Below are 17,685 nucleotides of genomic sequence, written 5' to 3'. Positions count from 1 at the left end.
GTAAAGTACCGCAGGTGGAGAAGCCTTGTATAAATTGTAAATGATGACCATAGTAAGTAACTCACTTGCCATAGACTTCTGTGCAAGGTGCAAGCTCTAAAATATACAGCTCTAAAACAGTTAGCAAGTCGCAGACAAGTTACAAAGAAGTTTTTGTTGTGCAACTTTTCTGAGAGCGGCTGTGGCACAAGACAGGATTTGTGCACGCGATAACTTTCCAGGAGGATATGCTCCGTAACGCGCCTGAAAAAGACGCTCGATAAACGTTATAAAGAATGAAAATGTGCATCGCAATGTAAGAACGACTTGCTGTTCCTATGTTCAGTCTACTGATCATCTTCAACATATATCGATTAAAAATAGTGACCTAACCATCCTTCAGGTGGCTTCCGCTAGGAAGCGGCTCACTAGTTCATATATACAAGCTGAAAGAAAAAAAGAAGCCTGGCGGCAAGGCCACGCCTAAAGGTAACTGAGAAGATGCCAAAGACGACGCTTCAGGAAAATACTGCTGGCATTTTCTTGAAGAGTCTTCCTGTTCCTACCATCTGAAAGATGCCATGTGCACATACCCTAACAGTTTCCATGAAGGTTATAACCCAACATTCCTAGACTTCTACCTGACAACTGGTCAGGAGCATTCGAAAATTAGTCGTTGAATTGGCCTGCCATACTGGTAATTAACCAACTTTTCCAGACCTTTTTTCCTATCCAGATAAACAATATCAACCTCATAAAATTACCGTCCTCAGTCCTAAAAGCCAAGAGTATAAAGTCCCCTGGAGAATGCAGTGTTTCCTTCTACAAGTCTCCTACAAGAAATGATCTGGAAAAAATGATCTAGATGTTGTTTCAAGGATGAGTGCATCCGTTTCATTGATGATCTGTCACACTTTGTGATGGCTTTGGACGACTGAATGGCCCTTAAGGCTTCATATATACAGAGAATCGGTTAGTTACTATCCATCATGTGTGATCAGCCAGTAACTTCCAATAATAAAGAGGGCGTCAAGAGGTTAAACCTCATCTTGAATTTGAATTTCTAGCACAAAAAGGTGAATAAAGAACATCTCCACCACCATAGACATGAAGCAGAGGGGGCAGGATGTGCTAAATGTGTAGGTCTGACATGCTACTGCATAGTGCCATTTATTTAAACTGTTACAACAAATTCTAAATAGTTAATATTACATGGGTAAATTGTGATACTTGGGTTTTTATCTGTTCATTTTATCTATAGATCCAAAAAGAGAAGGATAAAGTGTTTCTTGGATTCTTATGAATCCAAACTCTAACTTTAGTTTCAGCAGCTAAATGAAGAAACCCAGAAACTGCAGTGGGATCAATAAAAGCCGAGGTCCTACAGATGGGGTATTGTTGAATTAAAAATGCTTTGGGCTAATCGGATATTTTTGCACTAACCTCCAGAGTGTAATGAGGTTAGGAATGAATTCAGACATCTGTGTCTTACAGTCCTTACATAGTCTGCAATGCCTGAACCAACCCTCAGGTCTCTTGACCCAAACTAAAGCTTCATATATGCCTATGAGGCTGTTAGTTCAGGTCAGAAGAGCCATGGTTGGTTCAGGTACGGAAGTCTGTATATGGACTGTAAGACAAGCAGGACTGTGGAGTCGGTAAGCCAAACCTTCGAGTCCGACTCCTCAATTTCCCCGACTCCTGTCTCCAACTCTGAATCCACAGCCCTGGTCACTACTGAGCATGTACATAAAGTGCAGCACAGATTCATCTCATCTCCGACCCCACAGCCCTGCCCCCTACTGAGCATGTACATAAAGGGCAGCACAGATTCATCTCATCTCCCACCCCACAGCCCTGGTCACTACTGAGCATGTACATAAAGTGCAGCACAGATTCATCTCATCTACGACTCCACAGCCCTGGTCACTACTGAGCATGTACATAAAGTGCAGCACAGATTCATCTCATCTCCCAACCCACATCCCTGGTCACTACTGAGCATGTACATAAAGGGCAGCACAGATTCATCTCATCTCCCAACCCACATCCCTGGTCACTACTGAGCATGTACATAAAGTGCAGCACAGATTCATCTCATCTCCCACCCCACAGCCCTGGTCACTACTGAGCATGTACATAAAGTGCAGCACAGATTCATCTCATCTCCGACCCCACTGCCCTGGTCACTACTGAGCATGTACATAAAGTGCAGCACAGATTCATCTCATCTACGACTCCACAGCCCTGGTCACTACTGAGCATGTACATAAAGTGCAGCACAGATTCATCTCAACTAAAAGCCAAGATCCTTAGATCAGGAACAGAACAGACATTTATATGATATTTCATAACGTTCCTAAACTCTTATGAAAAAATTTACAGCACCAACTGCATTGTACTGCTATACCCAAATTATTATGTAATTTTAGGAGTTGGAGTCAGTTCTCATTTCAATGCCAGAACACCCCCCCCCCCCCCCCCCGGACGTTTTTGTTACAAGCAAGAAATGATATCTAGCAAACGCTGCAAACTGGCCACAGAAGGTAAATTACTTATTGTCAGCATTCTGCAGCACAGATATGTACTGAGATTATGTCAAAAGCCCGGACAACCCCTGTAAAGCAAAATAAGACGACCTCGCTCGTGAGAGCTTACAATCTACAATGAGGTGGGGGACATACAAAGTACAGGTGTGTATTTACAATGATGGTCCAGCCATCTTGAGGGAGGGATGGATGGAGATAGTGAATGGGCTACACATGCACACTTACATATAGAAAGACTTTGATTAGGGAACGTGATAGGCCACTCTGAACAAATGTGTTTTGAGGGAGCGCCTGAAACTATGCAAATTGTGGATAGTCATAATTTTTTTGGGTAGAGCATTCCAGACGATTGGCGCAGCACGGGAGAAGTCTTGGAGACTTCCTCTTCATGCTCAATTTGTACGAAGGCGGGGACAGTGACACCAGTGCTGATTGGGCACCGGGGTCACGTGTCACAGCCAACCACGGCACAGAACCCCCCCCCCCCGGGGAGAACGCGTGCCGACACCACGGGAACGGCGCCAGCAAGGCAAGGAAGTATAGGCTTTTTATTTTATAGGGGCCAAACATTTATATCAAGAAGGGGCTGTCCTACAAGAGGACAACCACTTTAACCATCAAGGTAAGGCTTGCTCCATCATGGTATCTAAAGCTTTAGGTGTCAAGTGCTACATCTGTATCAAAAGCAGTGCCAAGGAATAGTGGAGGAGTTGAATATACCAACCAATTAGGGTTGCTTCTTTCTTCTCTGTAAAATTGTTTGTTAGTCAACTTCTTCAATTTTTATTTGCACAGATTTTGATACATTTCCCCAATATGTATTGTTAAAAAGGACACAAAATTACATCAACTGAGAAGTAAAATAGTTATACTAGTTTGCAAAATAAGTCAGGTTAATAGCGAGGCCAAACTGCAGACACTAACAACAGTTCAACCACGTTTTCTGTGTGTACCCATGCATGTGATATAAAGCCATACAGCGATAAGAAAAAAAAAAAAAAAAAGGAGCAAAAACATACAATTAATTTTTTTTTTTTTTAAATGTTCCACAATATACTGCAGGATGCATATGGCACCCATGAGAAAAAGTGGAGGTAGCACAGGTGCAAATGTACCAAACACGGTGACCAGGTATTGGTAAGTGTGGCTCTTTTAATTGTGATTTTTGGGGGGATTTAATCAGGGCTGTGGAGTCGGTAAGCCACAGTTGCGACTCTGAGATTTTATCAGGCTCCGACTCCGGCTCCTTCATAAATGGCCAATTCATAACAACAAATTTACTGTTGTAAAATATTAAACATCGTGCTTATTCAGTTTCTCACCATCATATAAGTAATCAGACCACTTAGAGCAAAAACTACATTTATTAGAATACAATTAGAATATAGCAAATAACTTTTATAAACTTTTCTAAACTGTAAGTAAATATGCAATAAACACTTTTATGCAGTTAATAAGAAGAAATCTATAAATTTGTCCTCAGAAAAAGTATTGCCTCTGTTAGATCCTCCTTCATGGATGCCCTCAAATCTGATCTAATTATTTTGAGAGCAGAGAACAACCTCTCTACACTAACTTGTGTTGGTGGCAAAGCAGTAACCACTCGGGCAACATCTCTGACAATGTCAGGATACAGAGGAATCGCTTGTTGCACTGTTATTTTTGATGAACGGTCAAATTTCTCAATTTCTTTTAGTGCACATGAAAAATTCTGCTGAAATGTACTGGCTGTGTTCCTTGATGGGGATGACTCTTCTTCTATGCGGGAACGCGTTGCACGGTCCTTGTGATCCAAATATTTTTCGAAATTAAATTCTTCATCAGTTGATGATGAGGGTGAAGATGTGGCAGGACGACCAAATTCTTCTTGTTCCTCCTGACTGTTCTGCAACCCTTTCATCCTTACTGCTATTTCAAACAGAGCTTCTTTTCCTTTACTTAGCTGTTGATCATCTAGAAGAATCCGATGCATTGGGTCTACATAAACAGCTGCCAAAAGAATGTTATTTTGTAATAGTAGCTCCTCTCTCCGTTTCATTGATGTAGCAATGCCACTTGCAATTAACCCTCCTCTTTGGGACAGGCGAAACATCAGGTTCTTCCACTCCTTTAAGAAAATACCTGGAGTTAAGTCCTCTGCTTGTAATTTTTTAGTCACTGTAAATGGGTGCTCTAGCAATTTTTCCAGCTCAGTCACCTGATTCCACTGACTTTCATTTAGCGTCAGTTGAGGGTTAGCCATGTCTACAAGAAAGGTTTTCAGTTCAACCAAGCGCTGAATCATTAAGTAAGTACTGCCCCATTGTGTGGCTTGATCAATAATTGCCCCTTTTCCAGCACGTCTCTTCAAAATTGAGTCAACTTTAGGGGTCCTGGCAACAGTAGCCAATTTTCTCACCTTGCCAATCAGTGCAGCAGCATGTCCTTCTTGCAGACTGTCTCTTATAGCCAGCTGTAGCGTATGCACAACACAGCGCATGTGATGAATGAAAGAACATATTGACACAGTTTCAACAAGATCATCTAAACGATCATGTTGCTGTTCATCTGAAGCAACTTCAGTTTGCTCCTCAGTTACAATACTGTGTTCCTCTATTTCAAACATTTCTGTGTCTGTGGACCCAGAATGTTCTTCTAGCTGCTGGTCACCATCATTACTCTCATTCATTAGCTTAATAGTACTTATCATATTTGAAGCATTGTCAGTTACGACAGAAAGAACTTGCTCTTTTTTAAGTTCATAGTCTTGCAGAACCTTTTCCACCAAGACCTGGAGAAACTCACTGGTGTGATGAGCTTTGGTGTCTTTTACTGCCAATGTCTTGGTAACTATTTCATTTTTGTCACAAACAAATCGGACATTGATGGCAAAATAGTTCACTCTGTGACGTGTGCAGGCATCCATTTTAAGAAACAGAAAGCGTCCCTTGAGAGTTTTTTTTAAGTTCTTCCTTTTGTTTAAAAGCTTCTTCGATTACTAATTTTCTAATACTCTCTCTCTCCAGAGAAACACCAAGCTTGCGGGCCATTTCCCCATTCAGACACATAAAAGCTGGTCGTGAAAATAATGAAATAGGCACACTATCCTTTACAACAAGCTCTATGATCTGTTTTTTAAATGTATCTACTGTCATTGTCACAGTAACTTTGTCACTGACAAAATATCTTGCAACTGATGGCTGCAAAGTTCTCTGCTCCTTTGTTTGGCTGGAAGAGCTGGGCACTGGTTCATTGGTTTGGATGCAGTCTTTCTCATCCACTGCTTTCAGTACTTCTGGATGAAAGCGCTGTAAATGTCTCTTTAGATTAGAAGCTCTGGTAGGAGCATTTTTATCTTTGCCTGAATATGCACTCATCTTGGCTTCACAGCATTTGTTTTCGTCTGGATCATTTGTCATACACTGACAGACATAATGTTTTCTATCTTGAGTGATGGTGAAATGTTCAAATACAGCTGATTTAATGTGATGCTTCTTTGACATTCTCAGGTTTTTAATTCTGCATTCACAATCCAAATGACAATTGTTTTTCCTAAAAACAATTGTACAAAATTATTGCCAGGTCGTACAACTGATATAGTGGTCAGTAATACTGTTATTATTCCTCATGTACTCACAGTTAACTGATGCAAAGTTTGTTGAAAGGATAATACTTCTTACAGTCTTCCTCTTCTGAGTAGCAGGCAGCTGTGAGATGCTTGGAAGACGCACACCTAGTATGATCTAGTCTAGAGGAGGAGCTTTACTACTAAGAATTTGCAACACATTTTCACTTTCAGTTTCATACATTGTAAGTAGGGGGGCTGGGGCAGCATGAGGTTAACCAAGTATAAGATTAGATAAGGGCAGTGGAGACACACAAGAAGTAAGAAATGTCTCTATCTCCAGCAGAACTGCTTATCACTGTTGTTCATAGTTTGATAGAACATATATATTTGAGTAACATTTATAAAATTCATATGAAAGTTCAATTATGAAATATTAATACATTTTTTTTTAAAGCTGGAGTCGGAGTCGGTACATTTCTACCGACTCCAACCAAAACTAACTCCGACTCAGACTCCACAGCCCTGGATTTAATGCCCTTTAAATTTAAGTGTGACCCTACCCAAAAATATTTCCCTCTCAATGTCAAATCAATATTAAATATGTCACCAAAAGAATAATGAAAATGCTGACAGATGTGCATGCATATGATGCAAACAGTGGGTGTAGGGAACAGCAGGTACATGCAGGGGGGAAAGAGACCACCTACCACGTGGATAGATTTGCAGAGGTTCTATCAAAGGGCTGCTAGTCTGCTGCTCAAGGACCATGGTACAGTACTGCAAGGAAAAAACAAGAATAGTATTAAAAATAGGAGCTCTGAAAACAGTGTGTAAAATTTCAGTCATGTAAGAAATCAGTGCATCTGAAACACATAACCAGACCCGCAGTTTCTTTAAAGACTTAACTTGCACGTTAAGTAGCTAAAGGAGCGGTCCAAAGTAATTTTCCTACTAAATGCCTATCTATTTAGTGCTGTAATCTAAACTATTTTCTAATATACTTGAATTGAAATCCCCTACCATTCTCTAACTTCATTGTCTGCTTTTATATATTTTTATTCACTTCCTTTTTGATGACACTTTGAGAATCCAAGTGCATGCCGGGATACTCAAAGCATCATCTGGAGGCAAAGGCTGCTGTTACTGTCACAGCCCCTGCCCCCCTCCCTGAAACGAAGCATCAATAGTGACACGCCTTTCAGGGGCTGGGCTATTCCCTGTGTGCTGTGCACAATGACAGAGCCCTCTCTACTGCCGCCTCAGATCAGCAGTAACCAGCCAGCAACAGTGTGCATTGTCAGAATTCTTATAGTGGAGAGAAAGCGCTACCCCCACAAGTGGCATCACTGTTTCTGCACACTGGGTATGCGAACAATTAGCTCTATTGCTGGCTCCTTACTGCTGACTTGAACCAGAAATAGAGAGTGCACTGTCATTGTGCACATCACACAACGTGCAGGGATTAGCCCAGCCCCTGAAATAAGTAACAGATAATACTTCATTTCAGGGAGGGGGCAAACACTGCAGCCTCTTCCTCCTGATGACGCTTTGTTTAGGTATTCTCAAATGAAACGTCATCAAAAGGGAAGTTAAAAAAAAAAAAAATAGAAAAGCAATTATATAATGTAGTTAGGGAAGGATATGGAATTTTAATTAAAGTATAATAGAAAATAGATTAGAATATGGCACTAAATAGATAGAGATTTAGGAGAAAAATTACTTCTGACTTCAAACCACCCCTTTAAATACATATTACCCGAGAAGAGTCTAGAAACCTGTACACCCCGATTCACTACATATCTGCCAAATGTCACGGGACTCTTCTTGCGTAATCTATAAGCAGCGAGTATTGTATGTTAACTACATTTTATAACTGATTCTATAACAGACCCTATAGACAAGCATGCTTACAATGCTAAACCCCATATGCTGTTGATATAGTGGCTGAAATATTAGATCAGGTTCCCTTAAGGCTGGGTTCACACGTAGCGGAACTCTTGCGGAAATTACCGCGAGAATTCCGGAATTCCATTCCGCGGGAAAATCGCATTTTAAATTCCAGCGATTTTCCAGCGGAAAAACTAGCATTTTGCAAGCATAATTAGCTTGCAGAATTGCTAATGTTTTCCAAGCGATCCGTAGCATCGCTTGGAGAACTGATTGACAGGTTGGTCACACTCGTCAAACATAGTGTTTGACGAGTGTGACCAACTTTTTACTATTGAGGCCGCCTATGCGGCATCAATAGTAAAAGATAGAATGTAAATAATAATAATAAAAGAAAAAATGTTATTCTCACCTTCAGACGTCCCGCGCAGCCTTCCCGCCTCTCTCCACGCTCCCGGTCCCAATCCTTTGCAACAATTACCGCGATGACGTCCGTTCTCGCAGGATCGCGACGTCTCGCGGTCGTTCGCGATGATGTCGCGCGAATTACCGCGAGACTTCGCGATCCCGCGAGAACGGATGTCATCGCTCGCAAAGGCTTACTGGGACCGGGAGCGTGGAGAGAGGCGGGAAGGCTGCGCGGGACGTCGGAAGGTGAGAAAAACAATATTTTTTATTTTAAATTCTATTTTTTTACAGGGATATGGTACCCACAGCCCCGAGGACAGTCTCCTCCGGACCGTGGGTACCATCCGCAAATGTTCTGCTTACTTATCTCATGGTGTGCACAGCATCCTGAATAGGACCTGTGCACAATATATACCATTTGTGAATAAACATGCTAAAAATAGGAGGAAACCACTATGGCTAAATAGAGCTGTAAGTGGCGCAATAAGAGATAAAAATAAAGCATTTAGAAAATTAAAGCAAGTAGGTAGTGATGAGGCATTAACTAAATACAGAAGATTAAATAAATTCTGTAAAAAGCAAATCAAGACAGCAAAGATTGAGACAGAGAGACTCATTGCCAGAGAAAGTAAAAATAATCCCAAAATATTCTTTAACTACATAAATAGTAAGAAACTAAAAAATGATAGTGTTGGCCCCCTTAAAAATAGTGGATGAGGAAAAAGCCAATATGCTAAATGACTTTTTTCCAACAGTATTTACACAAGAAAATCCCATGACGGATAACATGATCAGGGATAAAAATTCTCCATTAAATGTCACCTGCTTAACCCAGCAGGAAGTATGGCGGCATCTAAAAATCACTAAAATTGACAAATCCCCGGGTCCGGATGGGATACACCCCCGAGTACTGCAGGAATTAAGCACAGTCATAGATATAGACCATTATTTTTAATCTTTAAAGATTCCATAATAACAGGGTCTGTACCACAGGACTGGCGTATAGCAAATGTGGTGCCAATATTCAAAAAGGGGACAAAAACTGAACTTGGAAATTATTGGCCAGTAAGTTTAACCTCAACTGTGGGTTAAATCCTAGAGGGTTTTCTAAGAGATACTATACTGGAGTATCTGGAGAAGAATAACCTTATGACCCAATATCAACATGGGTTTACAAGGGACCGTTCCTGTCAGACTAATCTGATAAGCTTTTATGAAGAGGTAAGTTTCGGACTGGACCAAGGGAATGCAGTGGACGTGGTGTACATGGACTTTTCAAATGTGCCACACAAAAGGTTGATACATAAAATGAGAACAATGGGGATAGGGGAAAATATGTGTAGGTGTGTTAAGAGCTGGCTCAAGGATAGGAAACAAAGGGTGGTTATTAATGGAGCACACTCTGACTGGGTCACGGTTAGCAGTGGGGTACCACAGGGGTCAGTTTTGGGCCCGCTTCTTTTTAACATATTTATTAATGACCTTGTAGGGGGCATAGATAGTAGAATTTCAATATTTGCAGATGACACTAAACTCTGCAGGGTAATCAGTACAGAGGAGGACAATTTTATATTACAGGAGGATTTATGTAAACTAGAAGCTTGGGCTGATAAATGGCAAATGAGCTTTAATGGGGATAAATGTAAGGTCATGCACTTGGGTAGAACGAACAAGATGTATAATTCTGTGCTTAATTGTAAAACACTGGGCAAAACAGTCACTGAAAAAGACCTGGGAGTATGGGTGGACGACAAACTCACATTTAGCGGCCAGTGTCAGGCAGCTGCTGCAAAGGCAAATAAAATAATGGGATGCATTAAAAGAGGCTTAGATGCTCATGAGGAGAACATAATTTTACCTCTATATAAGTCACTAGTGCGACCACATTTAGATTACTGTGTACAGTTCTGGTCTCCGGTGTATAAGAAAGACATAGTTGAACTGGAGCGGGTGCAGAGAAGAGCGACAAAGGTTATTAGGGAACTAGGGGGTCTGTAATACCAAGACTTGGGGTTATTTAGTTTGGAGAATCGAAGGCTTAGGGGTGATCTTATTACAATGTATAAATATATGCGGGGACAATACCAAGACCTTTCTAATGATCTTTTTACTCTTAGACCTGTGATGGGGACAAGGGGGCTTCCTCTACGCCTGGAGGAAAGAAGGTTTAAGCATACTCACAGACGTGGATTCTTTACTGTAAGAGCAGTGAGACTATGGAACTCTCTGCCATATGATGTTGTAATGAGTGATTCCCTACTAAAATTTAAGAAGGGACTGGATGTCTTTCTTGAAAAGTATATTACAGGTCATATACACTAGTTTCCTTAATATTGCGTTGATCCAGGGAGCTAGTCTGATTGCCGTATGTGGAGTCGGGAAGGAATTTTTTTCCCCAATGTGAAGCTTACTGTTTGCCACATGGGTTTTTTTTGCCTTCCTCTGGATCAACATGTTAGGGCAAGTTAGAATAGGATATGGGCTGAACTAGATGGACTTAAAGTCTCCCTTCAACCTTAATAACTATGTTACTATGTTACATGCGGAAAGTAAGCAGGACAATGCATTCATATGGGTGCGGGATCGACGCGATTCCGCGAAATTAATGAGCATGCTGCGTTTTTTACCGCGAAGGAATTCCGCCGCGGTAAAAACCGCAGCATTAGCACAGCATTGTGGAATCCCATAGGAATGCATGGGATGCTTATTTTTCGCGTTTTCGCGGCAAAAATCGCACGGTAAAAACCACTGCGGAAACACGAAAAAAACGCCACGTGTGAACTCAGCCTAAACGGAATCTGTCACCAGGTTTTTGTTACAACATCTGAGAGCAGCATAATGTAGAAGCAGAGACCTGGATTCCAAAGATGTATCACTTACCGGGCTGCTTGCTGGAGTTTTGATAAAAATCAGTTTTCTCTGCTGCAGATCTAGCAGGACTGTGGAGCTCTGTATAACCCCGCCCACACCACTGATTGGCAGCTGTGTACATTATGCATGGGCAAAAAGTTATCAATCGGTGGGGGCGGAGTTATAGAGTGCTCATTAATAATGGAGTCTGCTGCTGAAAAAAAAAAAAACACTTTTTTTTTTTTTTTTAAACTACACTAAAGCAGCCCAGGAAATGACACCTAACTGGAATGAGAGTCCTTGTCTTTACATTATACTGCTCTCAGATTATGGCAAACACCTGGTAACAGACTCCCTTCAGGGTATGTACCCAAGATTAGTAATTGCTACGAGTTTGACGCAGCCAGTTGGGGCAGCATAGTGGATGGGAATTCAAGAAATCCTAGGTCCACTATGCATCCATAGTTTCCTGTGGATCACCCCCGCAGAGATGGACACGCGGCGCGCATCTCTCAAGACATGTCAAATTTCACCAATATAATGGATTTACCTGCGTTCAATAGAAGGCAGTGCTTTGGAAGCAACGAACATACACACCGTCCAAAGTGTGGGCACCTGGCCTTAAGGGTAACTATTCCATGTCTAAAAATTACAATGTATCATAAAGGGAGGAAATGGTTGAGGAAGTAAGAGGTGGCTGGTAATTTAGGAGTCACCGATCATGCTATTCTCAATTTTTTGATTACAAGAAGAGGAATATCAGCGAGGACTCAGATTTTAAGGTTGGAATACAGAAAGGCAGATGTTAATGGACTCAGAAAGAGGGTAGGAAAGGTCCAATGGCTGGATGTTCTAAAGGACAAAAATGTTCAAGAAGGATGGGAGATTTTGCTAAGTGAAATTCTTGCTGCACAATCAGTAACAATCACGAAACGGAGGAAGAATTTTGAAAAAATTGGAAGCATTTATATCAAGTGGAAAGAGAGGCTCACATATCTAAAAAAGAATATCGGTCAGACACCTCTCTCACAGCCAAACCAGATCTCACACTTTGCACTGACGAGGGGCAGTACCCCGAAAAAACAGTGTCTGCAAATTGAGATTCTGGCTTGGCTTTTATCCTAAGTCATGTAACAAGGCTCGTTAAAGGGTCAACATTGACTTTTAGGATTGCTACTTCCAATAGGTGGCCCTAGAGTTCTAGTCCTCTTCCCCTCTGAAGAGACAATTTGCATAATTAGCTCTTTCCTTTCCACACACTGATTTGCCTTGTAGAGCCTTTCCCACTCTCAGATGGTATCTCAATCACTGAAAGAAGTAAGGAGGAGAGTAGAAAGAGCCAACACAAACAGTAGCAGTGTACTGTATGATCTGTTGGAAGTAGCAGAACTGCCAGCTATGTACAAGAGTTGCACAGATTCTACAGAACTAAAAATAGTAATTTTTACATTTTAAATGGAAACCATTAAAATGTTGCTTCATTTTGCATTTATGAAGCAAATGAACAATAAAAAAAATAAAAAAAAATTAAGTTCAAGTTTTTTAGTAGAATACAAATTAAAAAGTGCGTACATTTCAGAGCAGATTCCACAGTGTACACAGTTCCCGCACTGCATATTTGCCATAATTGGCATACATTCCTTTTATATATTAGTCTGCTTTTTTCCCTCTATACAGAGTATTGTTCATATGCCAGTATAATTTTATGCAAAAGAGAAAGAAATTACAGCAGCAATATTTCTATTATACCTTATAAAACCGCTAGTAGAACCATTCATCCTGAATTTTATATGACAAATTGCTACTGTATCTTCAGTAAATGGATTGAGAAGGCTAAATTCAAAAGTTAATTTCTATATTAGCAAGCAGCTAACTAGAATATGATTTAATATCTTCTATAAATTTGCCAAAGAGGTTTCATTTCAAATTTCATCATTACTATATTACTCTCCCTTCCACTCGTTCCTCACTTTCTTAATACTTATACCTAAAGCAAAATATACGACTGACCTTCATTTATGTACCTCACAGGATATACAGTTAGGTCCATATATATTTGGACAGAGACATTTTTCTAATTTTGGTTCTAGACATCAATGAATTTTAACCCCTTCATGACCCAGGCTATTTTGACCTTAAAGACCTGGCAATTTTTTGCAATTCTGACCACTGTCCCTTTATGAGGTAATAACTCAGGAACGCTTCAACGCATCCTAGCGATTCTGAGACTGTTTTTTCGTGACATATTGGGCTTCATGTTAGGCAACTTTCACACATCAGTTTTTTGCCGTCAGGCAGGATCCGGCTATTTTTAGAAAAAACGGATCCGGCATAAATTTTGGAGAACTGTAGAAACGGATCCGTTTTTTTGCTGGATCCGTCTAGCAGGTTATATCTGTTCCTGGGGGCTGGCCAATTGGATCTGAGCATGCGCAGACTTAAAAAAACCGGATCCGGTGGCTGGATCCGTCTTTTTCTGGATCCGGCGCATTCCGGCGCCCATAGACTTTCATTGTAGCAAAAAGCTGGAAGCACCGGATCCGGCGCTTCCGGCTTTTTCGCCGGAGACAAAAAACGTTACAGTAGCCGTTTTTTCCAGACGCCGGAATGAGACAAGTTGCCGGATCCGGCAAAAAAACGGATGAAACGCAATGCCATCCGGCACGATCCGGCGCTAATGCAAGTCAATGGGGAAAAACTGGATCCGGCATTGCATTTTGCCGGATCCGGTTTTACAAAAAAAAGCCGGATCGCGCCTGAAGGCAAAAAACTGATGTGTGAAAGAGGCCTTAGTGGTAAATTTAGGTCGATAATTTTTGCGTTTATTTGTGGAAAAAAACGGAAATTTGGTGAAAATTTTGCAATTTTCAAATTTTGAATTTTTATTCTGTTAAACCAGAGAAGTATATGACACAAAATATTTACTAAATAATATTTCCCACATGTCTACTTTACATCAGCACAATTTTGGAAACAAAATTTTTTTTTGTTAGGAAGTTATAAGGGTTAAAAGTTGACCAGCGATTTCTCATTCTTACAACAAAATTTACAAAACCATTTTGTTTTATGGACCACCCTCACATTTGAAGTCACTTTGAGGGGTCTATATGGCAGAAAATACCCAACAGTGACACCATTCTAAAAACTGCACCCCTCAAACTACTCAAAACTACATTCAAGAAGATTATTAACCCTTCAGGTGCTTCACAGGAACTAAAGCAACGTGGAAGGAAAAAATGGACATTTTAATTTTTCCAACAAAAATTTTCTTTTAGCATCAATTTTTTCATTTTCTCGTGGGTAACAGGATAACATGGATCCTAAAATTTGTTTCGCAATTTCTCCTGAGTACATCGATACCTCATATGTGGTCATAAACCACTGTTTGGGCGCACGGCAGGGCTCAGAAGGGAAGGCGCGCCATTTGACTTTTTGAATGGAAAATATGCTGGAATATTTAGCGGTTGCCATGTCGCGTTTGGAGAGCCCCTGTGCGCCTAAACATTGGAGCTCCCCCACAAGTGACCCCATTTTGGAAACCAGACCCTCCAAGGAACTTATCTAGATGCATAATGAGCAATTTGAACCCCCAGGTGCTTCACAAATTGATCCGTAAAAAAATAAAAAAAAAAGTACTTTTTTTTTCACAAAAATGTTCTTTTAGCCTCAGTCTTTTCATTTTCACAAGGGGAACAGGATAAAATGGATCCTAAAATTTGTTGGGCAATTTCTTCTGAGTACACTGATACCTCATATGTGGTCATAAACCACTGTTTGGGCGCACGGCAGGGCCCGGAAGGGAAGGAGCACCATTTGACTTTTTGAATGGAAAATTAGCTCCAATCGTTAGCGGACACCATGTCGTGTTTGGAGAGACCCTGTGTACCTAAACATTGGAGCTCCCCCACAAGTGACCCCATTTTGGAAACTAGACCCCCTAGGAGCTTATCTATATGTGTGGTGAGCACTCTGAACCCCCAAGTGCTTCACAGAAGTTTATAACGCAGAACCGTGAAAATGAAAAATATTTTTTTCCCCTCAAAAAATGATTTTTAGCCCACTATTTTTTATTTTCACGAGGGTAATAAGATAAATTGGACCCCAAAAAGTTGTTGTCCAGTTTGTCATGAGTACGCTGGTACCCCATATGTGGGGGGGCGACCACTGTTTGGGCACACGTTGGGGCTCGGAAGGGAAGTAGTGACGTTTTGAAATGTCGACTTGATGGAATGGTCTGTAGGCATCATGTTATGTTTGCAGAGCCCCTGATGTACCTAAACAGTGGAAACCCCCCACAAGTGACCCCATTTTGGAAACTAGACCACACAAGGAACTAATCTAGATGTGTGGTGAGCACATTGAACCCCCAAGTGCTTCACAAAAGTTTATAACGCAGAACCGTGAAAATAAAAAAATAATTTTTTTCTCCACAAAAATTATTTTTTAAGCCCCCAATTTTTAATTTTCTCAAGGGTAACAGGAGAAATTAGACCCCCAAAGTTGTTGTGCAGTTTTTCCTAAGTACACGGATACCCCATATGTGGGGGTAAACCACTGTTTGGGCACACGTCGGGACTCGGAATGGAGGCAGCGCTGTTCGACTTTTTGAACGCAAAATTGGCTGGAATAAATGGTGGCGCCATGTCGTGTTTGGAGACCCCCCTGATATGCCTAAACGGTGGAAACCCCTCAATTCTAATTCCAATCCTAACCCCAACACACCCTAATCTCAACCCTAATCAGAACCCTAACCACAACCCTAAGCCCAACACACCCCTAACCGTAATCCCAACTCTAACCCTAATCCCAACCCATCCATAACCCCATTTCTAACCCTAATTGAAAAATAAAAATATTTTATTATTTGTCCCTATGGGGGGGTGATAAGGGGGGTGGTGATTTACTTTTTTTTATTTTGATCACTGTGAGAGTTTATCACAGTGATCAAAATAAAAAAAAAAATGAATCCAGGAAATGCCGGCGGGTACACTTCGCATGCACCCGCCATTTTCGAAGATGGCGGCGCCCATGGACCGGGACAGTGGGGGTTAGTGAGTATCGTGGGGGGGGAGCGGATGGAAGGGGGGCAGATTGTGACAGCGGCGGCCGATCGGCGCCGTCAGTCGGGGGGGGGGGGGGGGTTTAACTTAGTGTCTCCAGCCATGTCCGATGCTATTTCAGCATCGGCCATGGCTGGATTGTAACAGCCAATCAGAGCGATTGTAGCCACGGGGGGGGCTAAGCCACCCCCCTGTGGTGAAGCACAAAGGGTCCTGTCACTGTGGGTCGGGTGACCTTTCCGTGACCCCGGTCACCCGACCCGCAGGGGGGCTTTAAACTCATGACACAGCGTATGCGTCATGGGTCGGATTGGCGCCGACTTTCATGACGCATACGCTGTGTCACAAACAATTCAGATGCAGTTGAAGTTCAGACTTTCAGCTTTCATTTGAGACTATCCACATTAAAATTGGATGAAGGGTTTAGGAGTTTCAGCTCCTTAACATGTGCCACCCTGTTTTTAAAGGGACCAAAAGTAATTGGACAATTGACTCCAAGGCTATTTTCATGGACAGGTGTGGGTAATCCCTTCGTTATTTCATTCTCAGTTAAGCAGATAAAAGGCCTGGAGTTGATTTGAGGTGTGGTGCTTGCATTTGGAAGGTTTTGCTGTGAAGGAAACATGCGGTCAAAGGAGCTCTCCATGCAGGTGAAACAAGCCATCCTTAAGCTGTAAAAACAGAAAAAAACCTATCCGAGAAATTGCTACAACATTAGGAGTGGCAAAATCTACAGTTTGGTACATCCTGAGAAAGAAAGCACTGGTGAACTCATCAATGCAAAAAGACCTGGACGCCCACCGGAGACAACAGTGGTGGATGATCGCAGAATAATCTCCATGGTGAAGAGAAACCCCTTCACAACAGCCAACCAAGTGAACAACACTCTCCAGAAGGTAGGCGTATCAATATCCAAATCTCCCATAAAGAGAAGACTGCATGAAAGTAAATACAGAGGGTTCACTGCACGGTGCAAGCCACTCATGAGCATCAAGAATAAAAAGGCTAGACTGGACTTTGCTTAAAAAACATCTAGAAAAGCCAGCACAGTTCTGCAAAAACATTCTTTGTACAGATGAAACCAAGATCAACCTCTACCAGAATGATGGAAAGAGAAAAGTATGGCGAAGGCGTGGTACAGCTCATGATCCAAAGCATACCACAACATCTGTAAAACACGGCGGAGGCAGCGTGATGGCTTGGGCATGCATGGCTGCCAGTGGCACTGGGTCACTAGTGTTTATTGATGATGTGACACAGGACAGAAGCAGCCGAATGAATTCTGAGGTATTCAGAGCCATACTGTGTGCTCAGATCCAGCCAAATGCAGCCAAACCGATTGGTCGTCGTTTCATACTACAGATGGACAATGACCCAAAACATAAAGCCAAAGCAACCCAGGAGT

General features: G+C 41.6%; 1 protein-coding gene across 2 annotated transcripts in view; it reads right to left on the bottom strand.

Annotated features, from left to right (window-relative positions):
• The window catches only part of MAP2K5 (mitogen-activated protein kinase kinase 5), a 166,661-nt gene that overhangs the window by 132,740 nt on the left and 16,236 nt on the right, over positions 1-17,685 (bottom strand). For both annotated transcript variants that reach the window (XM_073568919.1, XM_073568920.1), the window contains exon 4: positions 6,783-6,852. In XM_073568919.1, coding sequence (XP_073425020.1) covers positions 6,783-6,852 — 70 coding nt within the window. The remainder of the gene's footprint in view (positions 1-6,782; positions 6,853-17,685) is intronic.

This window comes from Dendrobates tinctorius, unplaced genomic scaffold (genome assembly GCF_039654945.1).
Source record: "Dendrobates tinctorius isolate UK_male_01 unplaced genomic scaffold, ASM3965494v1 ptg000022l, whole genome shotgun sequence".
In the NCBI taxonomy this organism is placed as follows: domain Eukaryota; kingdom Metazoa; phylum Chordata; class Amphibia; order Anura; family Dendrobatidae; genus Dendrobates; species Dendrobates tinctorius.
Note: the sequence above shows the minus strand (reverse complement) of the source record. Positions and strands in the feature narration are given on the sequence as shown.